General features: G+C 39.1%; 2 protein-coding genes across 3 annotated transcripts in view; both read right to left on the reverse strand.

The window, feature by feature from the left end:
- Window positions 1-300: 300 nt before the first annotated feature.
- Window positions 301-11,865, reverse strand: SNRPA1 (small nuclear ribonucleoprotein polypeptide A'). The gene is made up of 9 exons (XM_026709227.2): window positions 11,710-11,865; window positions 10,095-10,242; window positions 9,826-9,904; window positions 8,644-8,690; window positions 7,756-7,858; window positions 2,117-2,196; window positions 1,611-1,686; window positions 955-1,048; window positions 301-535 (listed from the first exon to the last, which is right to left on the reverse strand). Exons 1-9 carry the CDS (start codon window positions 11,789-11,791, stop codon window positions 477-479), a joined length of 768 nt encoding a protein of 255 aa, XP_026565012.1. The 5' UTR covers window positions 11,792-11,865; the 3' UTR covers window positions 301-476.
- Window positions 11,866-20,416: 8,551 nt separating this feature from the next.
- Window positions 20,417-21,730, reverse strand: part of PCSK6 (proprotein convertase subtilisin/kexin type 6) — a 132,506-nt gene continuing 131,192 nt past the window's right edge. For both annotated transcript variants that reach the window (XM_087941334.1, XM_087941333.1), the window contains one exon: window positions 20,417-21,510. In XM_087941334.1, the coding sequence (XP_087797460.1) occupies window positions 21,413-21,510 (98 nt within the window). In that variant the 3' untranslated portion in view covers window positions 20,417-21,412. The remainder of the gene's footprint in view (window positions 21,511-21,730) is intronic.

The following is a 21,730-nucleotide window of genomic DNA, read 5'->3' on the forward strand; positions in this document are numbered from 1 at the left end:
ATTTTCACCAGATATATACTAAATTTGCATTGCGTGATAACTAACATGCTTTTCTTTTTGCTCAGTTCATTTTTCATTTTGCTACTTTCAATCAGCACTAAATGAAATCTCATTTGAACACAACTCCTTAAGTCTGATGAAGCAAATTCCCAAACAGAGCTTGCCACTTGTGACAAAACAGCAGAATAAAGCAGAACCTAAGAGCAAATATAACTGGGAGACCCTAACAGTTCTAGTACTGCTAGTTTATTAGGCTGTTAATCCAGTTGGACATAGTAAAAAGTTCAAACGGTGGTGTGATCCGCTTAAAAAAAAAAGGCAGCTTTATTTAACTGTAAATGTACGGTATAAAATTTACAAACTACAATTGGTATATTTTCATAGCTGCTTCTTAACACATCAAAAAACATAATCTAGAAAGAAAAAAAGGCCAAACAATAGTACACTGTAGATTATCCAAGATGTAAAAAAAAGTATTAAGATCCATTGGCAACTGTATCTTCCTCCATCTCTTCTACAGCCTCATCTGAAGGACCTAATTAACAGAAAATACAAATTCAATTTATTTCTGTCAGAGTTGTGAAACATCAAATTCTTACAAAAAGAAGAGTTTGTACTGAATTAGTTTTCATTTGGAAAGATTTAAGTTCATACTAATTTAGCAACTTTCTTCACCTTACTAACAAGTTCTGATCTTTGCTCTCTCCAACTGTAAGGATACAATTACATTTTGTAGCCAAAAAATATTTAATTCTGTATTGTCTTTGTATTTCAAACAATATATTCTCAACAAGATGGCAATTTAAATTCCCCAGCCTTGAAATGTTCCATTCTATCTACACAATTACCCTAAATTGCTCTAGAAACAGTAAAAAAAAAACCTCCTTGTCTGTTCTTTCAAAGGAAACTTGTCAGCTGTGCTTTCTAAATGTTAGAAAACTGAATATTTCTTACCAGTTTTATGGTCCCTGCCAGGTATTTGACCAGCCTGCAATAAGCCTTTCAGCCTCTCCACTTCAGCTAGAGTTGAGGCATTTGCAATGGCATTCTTAAAAAGAAATATCAACCGTCACTCATGTAAATTAACTTAAAGGCAAGGCTAATGAATATTCAAATGATTTGCTCAAAGGATAATATTTTCAGTAAGAACATAGTGGTGAATTTTTAAGTAATCTCTATTTGTCAGCTGCAAAACAAAGAAAGCTGACAGGAACAAAAGCAAGCTTACACAACTGCAAACAAACTGAGTTCTGGGGATTAGCAACAGCATGTACTTCCTTATCAAGGAGTGGTGCAGTGGCCTAGAGATGGAGTTCTTGCCTCACAATCAAGGAGGCTGAGAGTTCGATCCCAGGTAGAGGCAGATATTTCTCTCTCTGGGCACCATGAAAATCTATCTGCAGATCAAAATTCCTCACTGGCAACAGGAAGGGCATCCGGCCATTAAACACTCTGCTAGCTCCATCCAGTTGTGCAGACTCCATCCCACAAGGGATTATGGGGGTCATTAAAAGATGATGATGACATACTTCCATATCAAATCTTTAGCTAGATTTGACCGGTGAGCAGCTTTTTCTTGAACATTTTTTACAGGATCTGAAAAATATTACCTTGATAGCCTCTACATCTCCTGGGGAGGGTCCGGCCTTCTTTTTGTCAGTAGGCAAACCAGCACCTGGGTTAAAACTGAAGAAAGAAATGCACGGTTCAATTGGAAAAGGTCTTCTTCATCTGCTTCTTGAACTTCCCAGGAGAAGCTCAGGGAAGCCCAGATTTTCAATCAAGTGTAGTATCTTATCTTTGTTAACAAACTGATATAATCAAAGAATAGCTCTTTCAGAAACACCAGCAGGAAAGCATCCCCTCAACCCACCCTTTGAACATCGTCCTAAGCAAAATGTAAAATGCTGCGTGAAGGTTAATGCTGCTGATTTGAATTTTGAACCACCCCATTGTTGTTGACCAAAACAATCATTGTTTCTTCTAAACTATATGAAGCAATGCACTGCTAATTAGTGACAGCTACTGCTTCTTCTTTTTCTTTTTTTTGCTTATTTTATTTTTCCATTTGCCTGTGGTGTTTCTGAAGAGTTTAAAGTGGTTATCCGTATCTTACGTTTTGGCTCTCCTGGCAATATCCTTTGCAAGCTGTGCACCCTGCTTGCCCTTGAACATTTTCTCTGCCTCCTGACGCTCCTACAGCAACACCACACACACAAAGTTAATGCAACATCAACAGAAACAAGCCTACCGTGCATGGTTTCTTTCCCCCCAAAGCAATTTGTAGGGTAAACTAATTAGTGTGTGTGTGAGTATATATATATATATATATATATATATATATATATATATATATATATATATATATATATATATATATATATATATATATAAAATGTGCAATGTGTAATGTCAATGTGTGTGCACGCAGTATGTATATATATGTATGTATGTATGTGTGTGTGTGTGTGTGTGTGTGTGTGTGTGTGTGTGTGTATATATATATATATATATTTGTTTTCTGAGGTTCTCAGGGTATTTGTATGTGGATCTTTGGTTGTTGGGTTTTCTCCGTGTAAGATTCAAAGTATCTAGGCAACGTTTCGATGAAGTCTCATTCATCATCATCAGGCCTCTGTCTTTGGCTCTTGCTTTTCAGAGTGATGTGAGGTTGTAGCTGCTTTTTTTTTTTTTTTTTTTTCTTTCTAACTGTCAGTGGGGGTGGGACTTGAATGGGTGGGAGTGTCTTCTCATTGGTGGGGGGCCTGGCTGTGTTTTGATTGGTTGGGGGTTGGCCGTGTTCTGATTGGCTGGATATCCTGCTGCCCGGCTTCGAGTTCGAGGTCGCGCTGCATCTCCATAGTTGGTGTCGGCTTGTTTCATGTATGGCTCGGAGGGGTTTGGAGTGGGCAGTGATGAGGTTGCAGGTATTCGTCTGTTCATGAGGGCGGGTTTCCAAATGGCTGGGAGGCGGGAGGTGTCATCTCGTTTGTTCATGCTGTGTGGGCGTTTTCTATTTCAATGGCTTCTCTAATTATTCTGTTGTTAAAGTGTTCGGTTTTGGCAATAGTTCTGGTATTTTTAAAGTTAATTTTATGTCCTGTGGCTTTGAGGTGTTGGACCAGGGAAGAGGTCGTTTCTTCTTTTTGATTGAGTTCTTATGTTCTTCAATGCGTGCACTTATTCTTCTGTTAGTCTGTCCAATGTATGTGGCAGAGCAGTCAGTGCAGGGTTTCGTATACTCCTTGGTTTTCTAATTCGACTCTGTCTTTGGGGTTTCTTAGGATGGTGGATATTTTTCTGTTTGTGCAGAATGATGTTTTAATATTGTGTTTTTGAAGGATCTTGCTGATTCTGTCTGTAGTGCCTTTTATATATGGGAGGAGGGCTTTGCCGTTTTCTTGTTCTCTGTCTTGGATTTTGGTTGGGGTTTCTTTTTGGATTAGGTGGGTAATCTTGTGTCTTTGGAATCCATTGGCTGTAAGTACGTTGGTGAGGGTGTGTAGTTCAGCTTTTTGGTGTTGTTCATCGGCTAAGCATTTTGTTCTGGAGATGAGTGTTTTGGCTACGGAATTGATCTGTGCTGGGTGGTGGTGTGAGAGTGCATGTAGATAGCGGTTTGTATGTGTTTTCTTTTGGTAGATGGTGTGTCCTAGGGAGCCATTGGATCTTTTGTATACCAAGACATCTAGGAAGGGAAGTTGATTGTTGGTTTCTGTTTCCATGGTGAATTGTATCTTGGGGTGTAGGCTGTTGAGGTGTGTGAGGAAGTTGTTCAGTTTTTCTTTCCCATGTGGCCAGATTATGAAGGTGTCATCTACGTATCTGAGCCAGAGTTTGGGTTTGTGGTCGTATTTTTCTAGAGCTTGTGTTTCAAAGTGTTCCATGTAGAGGTTTGCGATGACAGGTGAGAGGGTGATCCCATGGGTGCTCCTTCTATTTGTTTGTATTTTTGTCCATTGTAGGTGAAGTATGTATTGGATAGGCAGTGGTTGGTCAGATCTAGGATGTGCTTGGGGGGTTGTATTTGTTTTGGATGGCTGTCAAGGCTTCTTTTATTGGTACTTGGGTGAAGAGGGATATGACATGAAGCTTACTAGTAGGTCGCTGGGTTGTAAGTTTTGTTTCTTTATGATTTCGATGAACTGGAATGAGTTTCTTACATGTGAGTTGATGGATTCTGCATAGGGTTGTAGTTGTTTGGCGAGGAATTTGGCCAGGTTTTGTAGAGGTGAGCCTATGGAGCTGACTATTGGTCTGAGTGGGGTTCCTTCTTTGTGTATCTTGGGGAGACCATAAAGCTTAGGGCATCTGGATGATTTCTTTCTAGGTATGATTCTTTGCTGGATTTCTTCACTGATGGGGAGGTTTTATTTTGGATTTGGTAGTTTTTTCTAGGTAGGTGGTGGGGTCTGTCTTTAGGGGTTTGTATGTGGGGTCTTATGAAAAACTTGAAGTCCAAAGAGCTTCCATTTTATGTGACCTTGCATTCCTATGCAACTGCCGAGATCAAAATTTAATTCCCACAAGCTTCCAACTGAAATTCCACACCAACACAGCAGCCACCAAACGCATCCTAAAAAGAACAGAATTGGCCCTAATCAGAAATGAAATTCACACAAAAAGGTTTCTCCTAGACCAAATCAACAAAGATCTCCTCACACTCCACCTGAAACTCAGCAACAAGATTCACCCCCTACTTTGGGACAAATCCAAACAACTTGCTGTCTGGAGAGCCGAAACACAGACCTCCCTCAAGACAGAAACACACACCCACAAACTCAGGAAACTACAACAACGCCAAAAACCAACTCTTCCCCCCCCACAGCCACTCATGAAACAAACAGTGCACAACATCTCAGACAAGATCCTCACTGAAGCTGAAACCAAGGTCCTTTCAAAAGGATTCAACTTTGCTGTCGCCCCAAACACATCCCCACAGAAACCATCATATGTGGAGTTGAAACCAGCCTGACCAAAATCAACCCTGACGATGCTAACAAAATCAGACTCGAAATCACCAACATCCTCTGCACTAGCAAACCACCCAAAAGCAACTTATCCAAAGAAGAACAAACTGCACTACTTAACCTGAAAGAAGACACCAGCATAATAATCCTACCAGCAGACAAAGGCAACGCGACAGTGGTTATGAACACATCTGACTACCAAACCAAGTTAACCAACCTACTCAAGACCCCACATACAAACCCCTAAAGACAGACCCCACCACCTACCTAGAAAAAAACTACCAAATCCAAAATAAAAACCTCCCCCATCAGTGAAGAAATCCAGCAAAGAATCATACCTAGAGAGAAATCATCCAGATGCCCTAAGCTTTATGGTCTCCCCAAGATACACAAAGAAGGAACCCCACTCAGACCAATAGTCAGCTCCATAGGCTCACCTCTACAAAACCTGGCCAAATTCCTCGCCAAACAACTACAACCCTATGCAGAATCCATCAACTCACATGTAAGAAACTCATTCCAGTTCATCGAAATCATAAAGAAACAAAACTTACAACCCAGCGACCTACTAGTAAGCTTCGATGTCATATCCCTCTTCACCCAAGTACCAATAAAAGAAGCCTTGACAGCCATCCAAAACAAATACAACCCCCAAGCACATCCTAGATCTGACCAACCACTGCCTATCCAATACATACTTCACCTACAATGGACAAAAATACAAACAAATAGAAGGAGCACCCATGGGATCACCCCTCTCACCTGTCATCGCAAACCTCTACATGGAACACTTTGAAACACAAGCTCTAGAAAAATACGACCACAAACCCAAACTCTGGCTCAGATACGTGAGATGACACCTTCATAATCTGGCCACATGGGAAAGAAAAACTGAACAACTTCCTCACACACCTCAACAGCCTACACCCCAAGATACAATTCACCATGGAAACAGAAACCAACAATCAACTTCCCTTCCTAGATGTCTTGGTATACAAAAGATCCAATGGCTCCCTAGGACACACCATCTACCAAAAGAAAACACATACAAACCGCTATCTACATGCACTCTCACACCACCACCCAGCACAGATCAATTCAAGCCAAAACACTCATCTCCAGAACAAAATGCTTAGCCGATGAACAACACCAAAAAGCTGAACTACACACCTCACCAACGTACTTACAGCCAATGGATTCCAAAGACACAAGATTACCCACCTAATCCAAAAAGAAACCCCAACCAAAATCCAAGACAGAGAACAAGAAAACGGCAAAGCCCTCCTCCCATATATAAAAGGCACTACAGACAGAATCAGCAAGATCCTCCAAAAACACAATATTAAAACATCATTCTGCACAAACAGAAAAATATCCACCATCCTAAGAAACCCCAAAGACAGAGTCGAATTAGAAAACCAAGGAGTATACGAAATCCCCTGCACTGACTGCTCTGCCACATACATTGGACAGACTAACAGAAGAATAAGTGCACGCATTGAAGAACATAAGAACTCAATCAAAAAGAAGAAACGACCTCTTCCCTGGTCCAACACCTCAAAGCCACAGGACATAAAATTAACTTTAAAAATACCAGAACTATTGCCAAAACCGAACACTTTAACAACAGAATAATTAGAGAAGCCATTGAAATAGAAAAACGCCCACACAGCATGAACAAACGAGATGACACCTCCCGCCTCCCAGCCATTTGGAAACCCGCCCTCATGAACAGACGAATACCTGCAACCTCATCACTGCCCACTCCAAACCCCTCCGAGCCATACATGAAACAAGCCGACACCAACTATGGAGATGCAGCGCGACCTCGAACTCGAAGCCGGGCAGCAGGATATCCAGCCAATCAGAACACGGCCAACCCCCAACCAATCAAAACACAGCCAGGCCCCCCACCAATGAGAAGACACTCCCACCCATTCAAGTCCCACCCCACTGACAGTTAGAAAGAAAAAAAAAAAAAAAAAAAAAGCAGCTGCAACCTCACATCACTCTGAAAAGCAAGAGCCAAAGACAGAGGCCTGATGATGATGAATGAGACTTCATCGAAACGTTGCCTAGATACTTTGAATCTTACGCGGAGAAAACCCGAACAACCAAAGATCCATATATATATATATATATATATATATATATATATATATATATATATATATATATATATATGTATATGTATATGTATATATAAACACTGCATGCGCACACATTGACATTACACATTTCAACTTGCAATTCTTCCCCCAAAGTTGCACACTTTGTTGGATGTTTCTATTTTAAAAAAGGATGCACCTTTAAAAGGTGACATACAAACTGCTGTGTCATAACAGGAAATGTCATTTAGCTTAGATGCTGCTCTGAGAGTGGCTTTGTTTCTCCAATCATCTAGGAAGGAATAACCAAGTATGTATGAATTATTCCAAATGTAGGTAATTTAAAAAAACAGAAAACATTTTTTAAATGAATTCTGAATTTTCATTTGGTCTGTCAAATGCTGGTCGCACACAATACCAGAATTCCTAGTTTTATCTTAATTTTTAAATTCAGAACCCCAGGTATACATTTTAAAATTCCCAGCCTTATTACTGCATTTGTGATATGTTTCCATAACATAAGCTTACTACAAGACTGCATTTCAAATTACAGTTGCAAGAAATCGAGCCATAACCAAAATGCTAACCTGGAAAATTAGGTTAAAGAGAAAAACTGAAATTATATAAATGAATATACTTGTCAGGAAACAGTACTTCAAAAGTGCCAGAGGACTTACTTTTAATTTCACTTTTTGGAAATCCAGCACTCTGACCTGTGGAACCTTGTGGATGATATATAGCCTATAATGCTTCTTATTTGTTACAGGGTTTCTCAAAACACTGAAAAGGGAAGACATTTACATAATTCCAAATGGAAAAATGTGTTCAGACCATTTAAACACAGGAACTAATAAGAGAAACACAATACAAGATAAAATGTGAAACCAGAGATCAGAGGAATACACATTTGAACAATTACAATAAACTAATTACCAGAAGAAAAAGCAGTAACACTTCTTTTGGTAGGGTAAGTTTGCAACACCAATCAGTTAATGAGTCATTGCAGATTTTAAAAAATCTTAGGGTTCTTCTAAAAGAATTTTGTTGACACTGCAGTTACATATAAAAATAGCTTTTCGAATACATATCAAGAAGTTTAACCTATATGGCTTGATTAGCATATATAAAACGTTACAAGGTAAAAATGTCTCATTATAATACAGCTAAATTACTACATTCTGGCCTTTCACAGTCACCGTAAACCCACTTAAATCTAAAACTGAATGAAAACTGAAGAAGTTATAACTGTGTGATTTTTTTTTTGCATTTTCTTCACGTATGTATGATCATAGTCTACTGAAGAGAAAGAAAAAAAAATTCTAGCAGAAAAGCCAGCTGGGTGGCATTGGTTTAGTCTTTTTCTCTTTTTGCCCAATCTTCCTCACAGAGAAGAAGTTGTTACAAAGAAAATAGGAGGGATTATGAATGCTACTTTTAGCTGTACAAAATAAAGTGGAATATAAATCTGGTAAGTGAATATATACATTTGCTTTTAAGTAACAGTGGCAGAATCCTCACTTTTTTCAGCAATCAGAAACTGTTGTTTAAAAATAAAGATTTTGTACCTCAGATAAGTTAGGGATTTGATAGTTGCCAAAGGATCAAGATCACCCTAAGAAAGGTTAAGACATTTGGTTAATTTTAAACCATGTTATGCACATTGTGCACTGTTTTCTTCAAGAAGTGCAAGATTTAGTACAGAACAAGTGTATGTCATACATGCAATTTAGTTTAAGAAAGTTTAGGGCTAGTATTCACTATGTGAATTCACACTCTAGTTCAGAAAGAATGTGGTGCATCAAGCAGGCCAGATGTTTGCAGCCTAGGCATTTTAAACTGTTCAGAAAGCTTAACAACATGAAACAAAGTTTATAAATGCTTAGGCTGCACGCATCTGCCGTGCTTGATGCAACACAATCTTTCTGAACTATAGAAGGCCATTAACTTTTTCTTCCAGAAGGAAGAAATCAATTACCTTTTGGAGATTACATGAGGAAAAGCTTCCCAGGCTTATGCATTGTAAGGTCAATAATGTTCTGCAGATTGGCGTAAGCCACTGACAAGGCAGAACAACACACATGGATTGAAACTGGAAAAACACAAAATGGCACTGTGTTTTTGTCAAATTACATTTACAGAACAGTCTTTCAGTTTCTCCAAGACAATACTGTAAACTTCAACTGTGAGAACTGAAATTGCTTTCATCAATCCTGCTTCCCTCAGAATTTCTGTCTTCTGTTGTTTATATTCATGACACATATATAAGCCTATTTAAACCAATGATATAATACTAAAACTAAGAAAAAAGGCTGAGGAAATACAATTAAACACAAAAACATCTTTCTCCCTTTATTAGAAAAAGTCATATGTAAATAGCAGCGCACACATTACTTGAGATTAGAACAAAAGAGAGTAAAATAAAACCATTAGGATATTTAGCCATGTAATTCAGTTTAAATGGTTTTTTAAAGGGTTGTATTTTAGTTTTGGCTTAAAGTGATTTATAAATCCAGCCAATGTTCTTGCAATCTATAGCTTATGGCTTGGCTTAGTATCATGCAGATATTCATCTAGAAACTACGGTACAAATTCCCAGTTACAAATTCTCAGTTTTAAGCATACTCCATTAAAGTGTTCACAATTTCTAAGAATGTTTATGTACTGAGAAAAAAAATTGAAGATAAGTCTCAAGTTCTAGATCACCCTAGTACTCACAAAGAGATACTTATTTCCTTTATCTGACTTACCAGTTCCATAATGTTATTGTTGATAAGGATGAGTTCAGTGAGATTTGGCAAAGACTGTTCAAGTCCTTCACCTATTCGGCTAAAAAAAAAAAGAAGGTAAAGAGAAAAACTAATAAATTAAATCTGGTAGAAGAGAATTTCTTTACCGAGCATCATTTGCTTTTATATTTGCATTAAGGCATGCAATAAAAATAAAGATCAATCTAAAATTTCCATTTAATCTAAAGAAGATAACTCCAGGCCTCAAAATTGTGGCTGAAAACACTCACCTTAATCTGTTGTTATTCATCAACAATGTTTTCAATCTCCTCAGCAGAGGAAAGCCATCCAATTTCCGGATCTCATTGTCAGAAAAATCAATAGTGTCAAACTGGTCCAACGTGGCACCCAAATTCTCAATTACAGGAATCTTGTATCCTGGTAAAACACAGAACAGTATAAAAACATAAAAATACATATTTGGAATATGCATCTGATAACATTTAACAGCAAACTATTTTTGCTGCACTTCTTATAATCAATCAACCTGCAAAGGGATTTGAAGTAGTTGTAACAAGCTTGACAAAAAGAAACACACACATCATAACAAATACAAAAGATCTGGGGATTTTTACTTACTTGCAAGCTCCTAGGCTTTGATTAACTTAGATTGTTGCAAAGTGAATAAAACAACAATAAACAAAATTGTTTTTTATAGAACTGCTGAAGAAAAAGCACAGAAATTCTGGCTAAGAACAGGTTGGGACCCCTGAATGCTTCCAGCACAATCCAGACCTTATCACCCATAATGGTCAAGGCCAAACCACTTTATATCAGGTATACCGAGAGCACTTTTTTCCCCACTTCAGGCAAGGTAAGGAGCCAAGGATAGGATAGAACAGAAATTGTGAGGTCCTTGGTTCTCTCTGAACTTGGTTGTTTTCTTGCAGATACTTCATTGCCCAAACTAGATAACTGTCATCAGTGCTTTATTTTTTTTTTGTGAGCTACCCAGTCATGAAGCAGCTATATAAATTCTATAAATGAATGAATGTCTATCTAAATTCTATATCTATCTAAATTCTACATATTTAAATTCTCTATCTGTATCTGTTTATATCTAACCTCTATATCTATCTATCCATCTAAATTCTTTATCTAAATTCCATCTCTGTATGTATCTATGCATCTTTCTATATCTCTCTATTTAAATTCTCTACCTATCCAAATCTAAATTCTCTATCTCTCTATATGTATCTATATATATATATATATATCTTTCTTTTCCTACCCTCTCCCATATATATGTCTATGTATGTGTATCTGTGTATCTATCTATCTATCTATCTATCTATCTATGTATGTATATATACACACACCTATCTACCTATTATATCTACCTATCTAACATCTAAGTTCTCTATTTAAATTCTCTGTCATCTCCCTCCCTCCCTCCACCCATCGAAGAACAGAAGGGTCAAGTCCTCTTTGGGACCTGATCCTAAAGACCCAATCCTGCTCTTCTGCCTGTTCGTGCATCAGAATCAAGGCCGCTGCTACTGCTGCTGCCCAGATAGCCACGCCAGATCCTTGCAGGTCACCCCAAACTGGAACAGACGGTGAGAAACAGGTTTCGGGACAGAGGAGCGGAAGTGGAGCCATTCCCGACACCAGCCCTGGGATTATCCTAAGGAACCTTAACACGCGCAGGGAGTACAGTCATGCAGCCTTCCCCGTTTCCCTAACATTCCACAAACGCCTTTTAGTAAAATTAGTCCCTCGAGGGCCACCATCCCATTGGGAAAAGGCTTTGCAAAAGGCGCTTAGGAGCCCCGGGCCTACTATGTCGAACAGAACCAAGCTCGGCCGCGGGAAGACAGAACCCCCGCAAGGGCGGCTTCTCACCGCGGAGGTCGAGCTCCCGATCTCGCACGGCGCTGGTGTACTGCGCCGCCTGCTCGATGAGCTCCGCCGTCAGCTTCACCATCTTCCTCTCTCCGGCGGCCTCCGCAAAGAACGCACCGCTACCAAAGGGGGCTTGGAGTGCGCATGCGTCGCAGCCGCACTTGACGCAGTCCGCTCGGCCGAGCTGCCGAGCGGCCAAAGCCGAAAGCCGAGCAATCGAACGCCAAAAGCTTCTGCGCGGGGCTTGCTCCGTCGCCATGGTAACGCTGATGCTGTCGGCGTGGGAGGCCCGCCTCTTTTCAAGGGGAGGGGCTGGGAATTGACGTTGATTTTACAGTGTTGCGAAAATCGCTGACATATTAAATAAATGTAAACGTTAATATAAATACAAATATAAGTATAAAATATAAATATAATAGACATACCTAGGTGACAAAGCACCATTGCTCTGTTCAGAGAAGATGCTTTAACGAGACCAATGAGGATTTAATGTTTCAATAATGATTCCTTCGGAAGTCTGCAAAATTAAAATGGTTTGCCAAATATTGAAGATTTTATTTACTTAAAACATTGAATTAGCAACCGATTGGCAGCTCCCAATCAAGACACTTGCAAACTTTTAAAATGAATATCACACTTCTCATTATTTTTCATTTGCAAAAATAAAGTTCCTCATTAAAAATATTTACTGGTACTAATATTAATGTTGTTTTTACACCAATAAATAAATATTCTACAAATGCATCAATTTTAATTTTTAACATGGTAAATATCTATAAATATAAACTATGCAAAAAAAGCTCTTTTAGAGTGCTTGCTCCATAGTTTCTAAAAGTGAGAAGGCATCCCGAGAGCAAAACATATAAGAAACACAGATTTAATGGAGTGCCCTACAGCGTGGCAGGTTCATCCAACATGTTAAAGCTTGATGTCAGAACTGATTCTCAGTTCCATCAGATGTATATTTATTTGCAGGATTTATAGGGCTGCTTATTTCATCTCATACAATCATTGTGGGTGGCTGCACCCTTCCTGCCAAGTGAGAGTTTTGCACATTAGTCAATTATCTATCTATTTTGGCTGTGCTGTGTTCTTTCCTTCCCCCAGAAGTGTTAAGATGAGGGCTACTGGTTGTTACTTTAACTTCCTTAATAAATCTTACTGGGAATCAGAGCTCTAAGAGACTAATAATGCATTTTAACAAGCCAGAAGTGCATAGTTCATAGTTTAAGTGAGCAGTGCACCATTAACCATTAAGATATATTACCTTGTTAAAGATTGGTAGGGAACTTTGTCAAATATTGTGTTACTAGGGTTATAGCTTATGAATTTGAAGATCAAGCAGAAGAAGTTGAAACATGAACACATCTGATTGTACTTTTACATTTTCAAATAGCAAAATTAAGGTGGGAAAACAGGTCCAATAATTAATCCTTCGGAAGTCTGGACAACCAAAGCAACTGGAACTATTTCCTGCTCTCCCTCATCTTCTGAAATGTTTCATATGATATTGAACATCAAGTAAACAGAAGTAAAAAATTTTTTTTAAAAAAAAGTAAATAAATGTGAAACAAGTCTTAATGTACTGTTGAAAGGCTGTCAAAATGCCTTTCTTCTGAGGATTCGATTTTCCCACTGGGAGAGCTCTGGCGCAAGGATACGGACAACTGCTTGAAAGCTGGATCTTTTTATTTTTCAGGAAGGCGAGAGATAGCAAGAAGTCTATGTTCCTGGGCTAGCTAGCTTTGTATGATAAGTCCCTGATTTTTTATACCTTTTCTCCATGTGTGTGTCTGTGTGCTTGTGTTTGTATTTCTTAATGTTTTAAATCCTGTCAGGGGTTGTCTTCATTTCCGCCGGAGGGTAAACTCTGCGGGGTGCAGAAGGCAAACTTTGCGGGGTGGTTTGATTGGATTATCGGTTTCGTCCTAATCTTTTTTTTGCTTAATGGTTTTTTATATTTGTTTTGTGGCAATCTCCTGTCTGTCTCCTTTGCAATATATTTTGTGTCTTTTGTCTGTTTGTTTTGCTGGTTTGGCATGTCTTGTGTTTGTAAGGGTTTTCTTTTCTTGTTTCCTTAGTTTTCTTAATTATTTGGGCTTTTGTCTAAGGGGCTTCTTTAATACCTTTTATTTGATTCCTTTTCCTATGCAAGTTTGTTTTATGGCTGGCTTGATGTTCCCTTTGAGCTTTTCCTGCTTGGGTGACACCACTGTCCTCGTGAAGTTCCCTTTCCACAGTACCTAGAAATAACTAAAGTTATTACAATATAAAATGCAAACAATCGTTGGAAATCTTGGGGGGGGGGCATGTTTTGTGTAATGGTATAAAGTCTTTGCTTTCATGTGTGCCCTCCAAATAATTTTTTAAAAGGTAAACATTACAGTTACTGTATATATTGACATACAACAGGTATTATTGCTGGTGCTCTCTCTCTCTCTCTCTCTCTCTCTCTCTCTGTGTGTGTGTGTGTGTGTGTGTGTATGTATGTATGTATGTATGTATGTATGATATCAGAGGTGGTATTCAGCAGGTTCTGACCAGTTCTGGAGAAATTTTGAGTAGTTCAGAGAACCGACAAACGCCACCTCTGACACCTCTTCCCCTGCCACACCCACCAAGCCATGTCCACAGAACCGGTAGTAAACATTTTTGAATCCTACCACTGGTATGTATGTATGTATGTATGTATGTATGTATGTATGTATTGTAGGACGTTAGCACCCACCCTTCTCCTAGAAAATTGAAATAGCCTAGGAAATATTTAAAAGGCAAAATATTTCTTCTAAAAAGAGTAGAAACTCAGAAGTAGAATCTCACCCCCACCTTTGTTAATGGGTGGGCCATTAAGGCCTGGGCCAGAATTCTTTACATAGAAAGATCTCCAGGTAAAGCTATAACAATTGCCAAAAGCCCTTTTAAGGGCATAAATGATCCAGCAAGGCTAGACCAAGCCTGGAACTCAGGACAGCCTACAGAGTTGCCCATGGGAGTCTGACAACTAATCAGAATACAACCTCAAATTCAAATCCCAACAGAGGGTATAAAGTCCAGGCACTCTCAGCACCTCAGTCCTTTTTACTGATCTCTTCCCTTTCACTCTGGAGCTCCAGGCCATGTGGTCCTGTAAATTAAACCTTCCAAGCAGCCTCCATGTTTCCAGTGTCTTTTTCCCCACTTGGAACTAAACCCAGGATATTTCTTTCAACAGTATGTATGCATGCATGCATGCAAGCAATGTTAATGATTTTTATTTTAGACATGTATTGCATTACTACTGCAGGAAAATGGATTGATCTGACATTGCTAATGTTCTTTTTTTAGGTTTGTCAAATGAAAGTCCATCCACTGTTTCTGGATTAGGGCTATTCTCTCTCTCTCTCTCTCTCTCTCTCTTTCTCTCTCTGTATAAACTCTATATGTTAATAGAATTAATATTTTCTCTTTCCTTGGGCACCTTTTGAACTGCAACAACTGGTTTTAAATCTTATGTCCCTGTCACTGGAGACCACAAGGTGGCACACTAACATCAGAGAAATTTATGCCATGTCAACTTCATCAGAAACTGCATACATAACAAGAAAAATGTTTTACATGTCTGGAGATGATAGATGGGTGGATAAAAGATACATAGATGCAGATGTATAGAAAATCTGGTAAAAAAAAAACTCACGAATTTTGGTGATGGCTAAGAGTCAGCTTTTGCCAAGAAATAAATTATGAAAACACCAGCCTATGTGCCATACTCACCCAAAATTGATTTTTTTTAAATAAAAAATGAGCTTCCTCAGTCCTATCAATCAACCGGTTTATTTATGTATTATTTATTACACAAATTTATACTCCAACTTTCATAATATCATATTTCATAAATAACCATGTATGAAAAAAGTCAATACAAAAGGAACTTTTAAAAGGGCATATAACAAAGGCATATAATACACGATAATTGATTAATTCTGGAAAGCTAGGGATATGGCTCATTTCCAAAGATTGATTATTCCAGTGGCATCTACCAATTTTTGCCAGCACTGCTGTTTTCCTCTTTTTGAAATTAAATCAAGTTTGGCCTTGAATTTCCATCTCTGAGCCTCGATGAATACATTTATCAACAATTTTTATACAGATAGTCATCGACCTAAGATCACAATTGAGTCCAAAAATTCATTGTTAAGTGAGACATTTGCAAAGTTAGTTTTACCCCCAATTTTATGATTTTTCTTGCCACAATTGTTAAGTGCTGTTGGAAGTTAAAACCCACCCCTCTAGAAAAATGAAATATAGGAAATATTAAAAAAGCCAGAATATTTCCCCTAAAAGAGTAAAGAGGGGCAGAAACTCAGCCTCCCCCTTTGCTAATGGGCCATTAAGGCCTGGGCCAGAGTATTCTACATAACAAAGGCCTCTACCCATCTCACTACCTGGCCTGGAAAGATTGTATCAGCCAACACTCAAGTGAAGCCATGTGGTCCAGACAAAGCCTACAAAGTTAGTTAAGACACACACATCCCGCTCCAGGAGTCTGACAGCTAGTGGGATACATTTCTTACACAGGAACAGGAAACACTAAAGTGGGGCCCAACAGAGATTATAAAACTAAGGGTCTCTCAGCATGTCAGCCTTTTTTCTTTCTTTCCAGGGCATGTGATCCTGTCCACCGTTAGGCCATCTTTCCAAGTAGTCACCATGTTTCCAATGTCTTTCTTCCCCACTTGGAATTGAATCCAGAAGGCTATTTCTTCCAACAGTGCATCACTGCAGTTATTAAGTTAGTAACATGGTTTTTAAGTGAATCTGGCTTCCCCCACTGACTTTGCTTGTCAGAAGGTCGCAGAAGCTGATCACATAACCCCAGGATACTGCAACAGTCATAAATACGAGTTAGATGCCAAGCAGCTGAATTTTGATCACATTACTATGGGGATGTCACAAAGGTTGTAAATGTGAAAAATGGTCATCAGTCACATTTTTCAGTCCCATTGTAACTTCAAAAGATCACTGAGTGAACTGTTGTAAGTCAAGAAATATCTGTACAAAGCAAAGAGGATGTTCTGACCCACACCCTTTCCCAACAAATCAAACTCAATTCAAAAAGAACAGAAACCTTGGAATGCTTTTACAAAATGATTAGCTGTGATAAGCACAAGCCTTGCCAAACTGTGCAGGACTTGCCAAAAGATAACAGACAAGAAATAATTTGCAAAATAAGAATCTTCAAATACAAACTCAGGATACTGGAATGCCCACGAGGTTGTAGTCTCAAAACATCTTTACCTCCTGTAAAGAAGGTTAGTTTCACACCTGGCTTTTATATTCTTGAAGGAGGGGCCATTACCTTGCAGCTTTACTCCCAAGTCACCTGTGCTGTTGTAACTGCTCTTTCTTACAAGCAATCCTGCGCATACGCAAACTTGGCACAGGCTCCTCGGGAACCTCCTCATCCCTGCTGCCAGCCCCCGCAATCTCTGAAGGTGGCAGTCCACTCTCTAATGGCCCTGGCCCCTCATCTGAGTCTTCACTCTCCTCAGCCGTCCACACTTGCTTCTGGCTAACCACAACAGAGGACCTGCTATTGAATGTAGCATTTACTTTTCAATGGACAAGGAGACGTCTTCAATTTGCCTTATACTGGCAATTTCAACAGCATAATCATACAGGAGTGTGCTGAAAAATGCAAAGGATGGATGCCAAAGATTTACAGTCCAAAACATGCGGCATCAATTATTCAGCATAGCCCAGATTCTATTAGGCAAATGGCAAGTTCACCGAATGTACTGAACCATCCTTTACTTTTCATACTGTTATAAACTAAACATTATGCTAAGCCAGAGGCCATGTTTGCACAACACGCTGAGCCCCGGGAAAGAGTCCGTCCGTTCTTTCCAAACACCTTTTCGCTGACTATTACAGCCTGACTCACCATTTTAGAGCAGGTGTTTGCTTCCAGGGCTTCGACAGAGTGTTTAAATGTCATTTTATTGCTTGAGAGGTCAGCTGATGCTTCGGCTAAATTAAACCTTTTGTTTAATTCTCTACTGTCACCACTCAAAAATCTGTGCTGACTGGGGAAAGTTGCTGTATCCATTTTACTGGGGGAGAAAGTCCCTGTAAATTTAATGAGTCTACACTGAACAGAGGTGTCTTGGAGTGCTCTGGTAGATACAATTATACAATTCAGGTTGTTGTTTTTTAATTCATTAGAGCTAGGCACAAGAATTACTCAGGAGGTTAAAAATAGGACTCATTTAAACTTTACCCCTGTGTTATTTGCTTATTGTGTGCTGACATTTCTTTCTACATTCCTGCTGGCAGGAACTGGAGGACACTGAAGAATTAAACATTTTGAGGACATTCTATTATTACAGTGATGAGTCACAGAGCAAATTAACTTCATAATCACTAATCTAGTCATTTCCCTACAGGAGTTTTGGGACTCTGCAGACACACATACACACACACACACACACACACACATGCACATACATTAATTCCTCAAGCAGAGTCCTATATCATGCTTACCCACAATTATGGTCTGATTCTCAATCTATGGTCCTCTGGGGTTGATGTTGTCACAGGGGGTCCACGAAGGTTTGAAAAAAATGTATTGAATTAAATCTTAAGTCTTGAGGGTGCATGGCCACAAAAGGAATTTAATGGGGGGTCCATGGTGAAGCAATGGTTGAGAGCCACTGGTCTAAACAATTGGGTTCATCATGCACGCTAAGTTGTAAACCATGACTTACAAACCAAACAAACAAAGTTTGGAGAACATGCTACATCAACCCAAACAGAGCTCGTGATGGTTTATTGCAACACTTGAAGGAAATATCAAGAGGGCACAAGATAAAAGTTTAATCCTCTCCCTTTTCTGTTCTTGCCCATTGCTTCTCCAACACTTTAGCAAGGAAATCTGCCAGCAGGCAAATGATCTGACTAACAAACGGATCCCAGGTCACGGTGCAGAGTTTTGAATTCTCCACAATGCTAATTTGCGTTCAGCAACTTCCATCCTTTTAATCCTTCCATTTCTAAAACTAGATAGATAGTGGTGACGGCCGAAGCGGACTAATGAGATCACTGAAGATGGGCCATGTCTATTCACGATGAAATTGGTATTAGGAGAGGAGGGAGGAAAAACGTCCAAGTAAGTTTTCTGGATCACAGCTCATTCCATCTTAAGAGATGGCCTGGTTAAAAAAAGGGAACTGGGTTGGCTCACTCGTCTCTGCATTTTGAAATACACGTACCTTGGTGCTCTCTGAGCTTGGTTGTTTTCTTGCAGACGCTTCATTACCCGAATTAGGTAAAATCATCAACACGATGATGTTACTTAGTTTGGGTAATAAAATGCCTGCAAGAAAACAACCAAATTCAGAGAGCACCAAGGAAATTTTTTGTTGTCTTTTAATGACTCCCTTACATCAGGTGGAGTTGGGGCAACTGAATGGAGCTGAGTGTTTACTGGCCGGATGCCCTTCCTGTCACCAGTGCAGAGTTCACAGCTGATATTTACTCATTGTGCCCAGAGTGAGAAATATCTGCCGCTACCTAGGATCGAACTCACAGCCTCCTGATTGCTCAACCTCTAGGTCATTGCACCACTCAGAGAACACCAAGGAGCCCTCATTCCAATCCTGACCTATAAATATTTATTCCCTTTTACTAGATAGAACAATTGAAGCTGGATTCATTAGACATACCCCAAACTCTATTGTGGAATTTCTGACCACCAAGTGGGTGTGATGTAGCCTAATCAAAAAGATTAGTTGTGATTCGCACCCAGAAATATTTTACTCATGGGCTACTTACTAATATGTATATTTTGGTCTCTCTCCCCAAAATATTATAAACAATTACAAGGCATAAGACATTCCACATAATAAAATAATATACCGTACTTCACGAGCATGAAATAAATACATAGTAATTGATGGGGACTATAAATATTTTATTCATGTTGTCGTTTTGCCAGGTTTGGACATATCATAAACACTAGCTTGGTTTTCAGTAGTCATTCCACCAGTTTGACAGCACATGATTCAAGCAGTATGAACACATCAATTAATTTTTGTTTTCTTTTCCCGTCCTTCCCCATCCCAAAATTTTGAAAACTCGCTTTGTCCGATTACCGATTAACATTTTACTGCCAATTTCACATTTCACAGACTGGAGGGTTTTAACTTATTAAAAATGAGAGTCAGAAAAGCTAATATATTGTATAAGAAAGAGAAAAAAAACCAAACCCCGTTTGTTTACATATGTCTGAATACAAAGAAACGACTTTGTTGACGCTTACAAATATATCGTTAGAAAGGAGGGCAATGATTAAATTACATTTCTTTAAAAAAAGGTTATGTCCCTGTAGAAAATAATTTAAAAAATTCTATGACGGCAATGACTGCATTATAAGTTACTTCTTTTTTAAAAAAAATCTGTAACACAACATAGTCAAATATATCTTAACACAATTATAGAAACACCACATGACAAACTATAATATATATATATAGTATCATATATGTGTATGTATGTATGTATGTATGTATGTATGTATGTATGTATGTATGCATATATGTAGAGCGAATACATTCAGATGTGCTCAGTGTGATTTTGGTAGAATTGGCTGTTTTTCATTCTCTCCTTCTCAACGAACTAAATGAAGCACTTTTTGAAAAGGTTTGCCTCGTGAAATCACTGAGCTGCCTGCCTTTCTTTCTTTCTTTCTTTCTTTCTTTCTTTCTTTCTTTCTTTCTTTCTTTCTTTCTTTCTTTCTTTCCTTTATTTATTTATTTATTTCAGGGAGGTTGCGCTGGCGAGATATGGTAAGAGAAGCAAAGTGATCTGTCAAAGCTCAAGAGATCTACTGTGAGCAAGGAGAGAATATTATAGCTACCTCTGCAGAGTCAAGAGTCTAGCCCATTACCAGCTATTTTTCAGCGATGGCTTCAAATCCGGTCGACCAGAGTCGTAGGCAACACACCAGCTCTTCTATAGCAGGTTGTGATTGTTGAGATCAGTGCACAGGGAGAAGAAGAGTGTAGGGGTGGTGGTGGCTAAGAAGAGATCAATCTTCCCTGCCAATTCCAGAAATCCTTCTTTGGTCACCATGAAGCTAAAACCACCCAAAGACAATGGGGAATGCACCTATTTTCCAGCACAACTTTGTGGAAATGAATCGTATCGCGGCCTGACGTCGCAGTGGTGAGAATGCAAATCTAAGGCAGATATTCTAGGCATCTGTAAACTATTCTAAAAGGTTTAGGAGGGAGAAGGAAGAAACACTCTTTCACTTTTTTTGGGGGGGGGAAATGCAGAAAGGAGGTACATCTGCATTCTTCTTTTACAAAATGTGACAAGTTGGCTAGCATGAGTGAAGCTGAGGTTGTGTGCATCTCCACTCGCCAGACATGTCTGAGAAGGATTTACATCACCTGTTGGCCTCTTAATTTATTTGTTTTTGGTCAAGACGCAGCAAGCAAAGCCATCACACTATCTAGGACCCATAGTGGCTACACGGTAGGAACCAAACTTGTAGGTGATAGTGAAAGAAGCTGAGTTGCGAGGCGAGGTTGGACTAGATGAAGGCTTACACCAGGGTGGGAGTGGGAATGGAAAAGGAAAAAAGGAAAAAGGTGAGAGGATACTTTTTGCTGGAAGGAGCTGGCACATTAGGAGTTCCAGATGGCAGATATTAAATGCCAGCTTAGCCAGCCAATAAGCATGTCCGACAGCAAAACTGTATAAACGGTTTGCGTTCACATAACTTGTTGGATTTCACCATCTCGCAGAACATCTCGTCACCTGAAGGAATGTGCATTTTGGAAAAAAAGGAAACAGCAGGAAGAGAGAACATAGATTAGCATTTCCACTGGAGGGGGGGAACCCTAGAATTTGTAAGAGTAGAAAAACTATTTTGATGATGTCCCAAAGGTGCTTTTTCTGGCCTTGTTTCTTCTTCTTTGAAGACGTTTCGCTTCTCATCCAAGAAGCTTCTTCAGCTCTAACAGGATGGTGAGGAATG

The sequence above is a fragment of the Pseudonaja textilis genome, chromosome 13, assembly GCF_049901715.1.
Source record: "Pseudonaja textilis isolate UNSWEBS1 chromosome 13, rPseTex1.2, whole genome shotgun sequence".
Taxonomy (NCBI): Eukaryota; Metazoa; Chordata; class Lepidosauria; order Squamata; family Elapidae; genus Pseudonaja; species Pseudonaja textilis.

Excerpts from the sequence above, each read along its gene's own strand:
- SNRPA1 (XM_026709227.2), bottom strand. The coding sequence starts at position 11,791 with ATGGTGAAGCTGACGGCGGAGCTCATCGAGCAGGCGGCGCAGTACACC. Across the intron at positions 1,687-2,116 it reads ATTGCCAGGAGAGCCAAAAC|TTTTAACCCAGGTGCTGGTT; the intron begins GTAAGATACGGA and ends TTCTTTCTTCAG. Across the intron at positions 1,049-1,610 it reads GAGATGTAGAGGCTATCAAG|AATGCCATTGCAAATGCCTC; the intron begins GTAATATTTTTC and ends TTTCTTTTTAAG.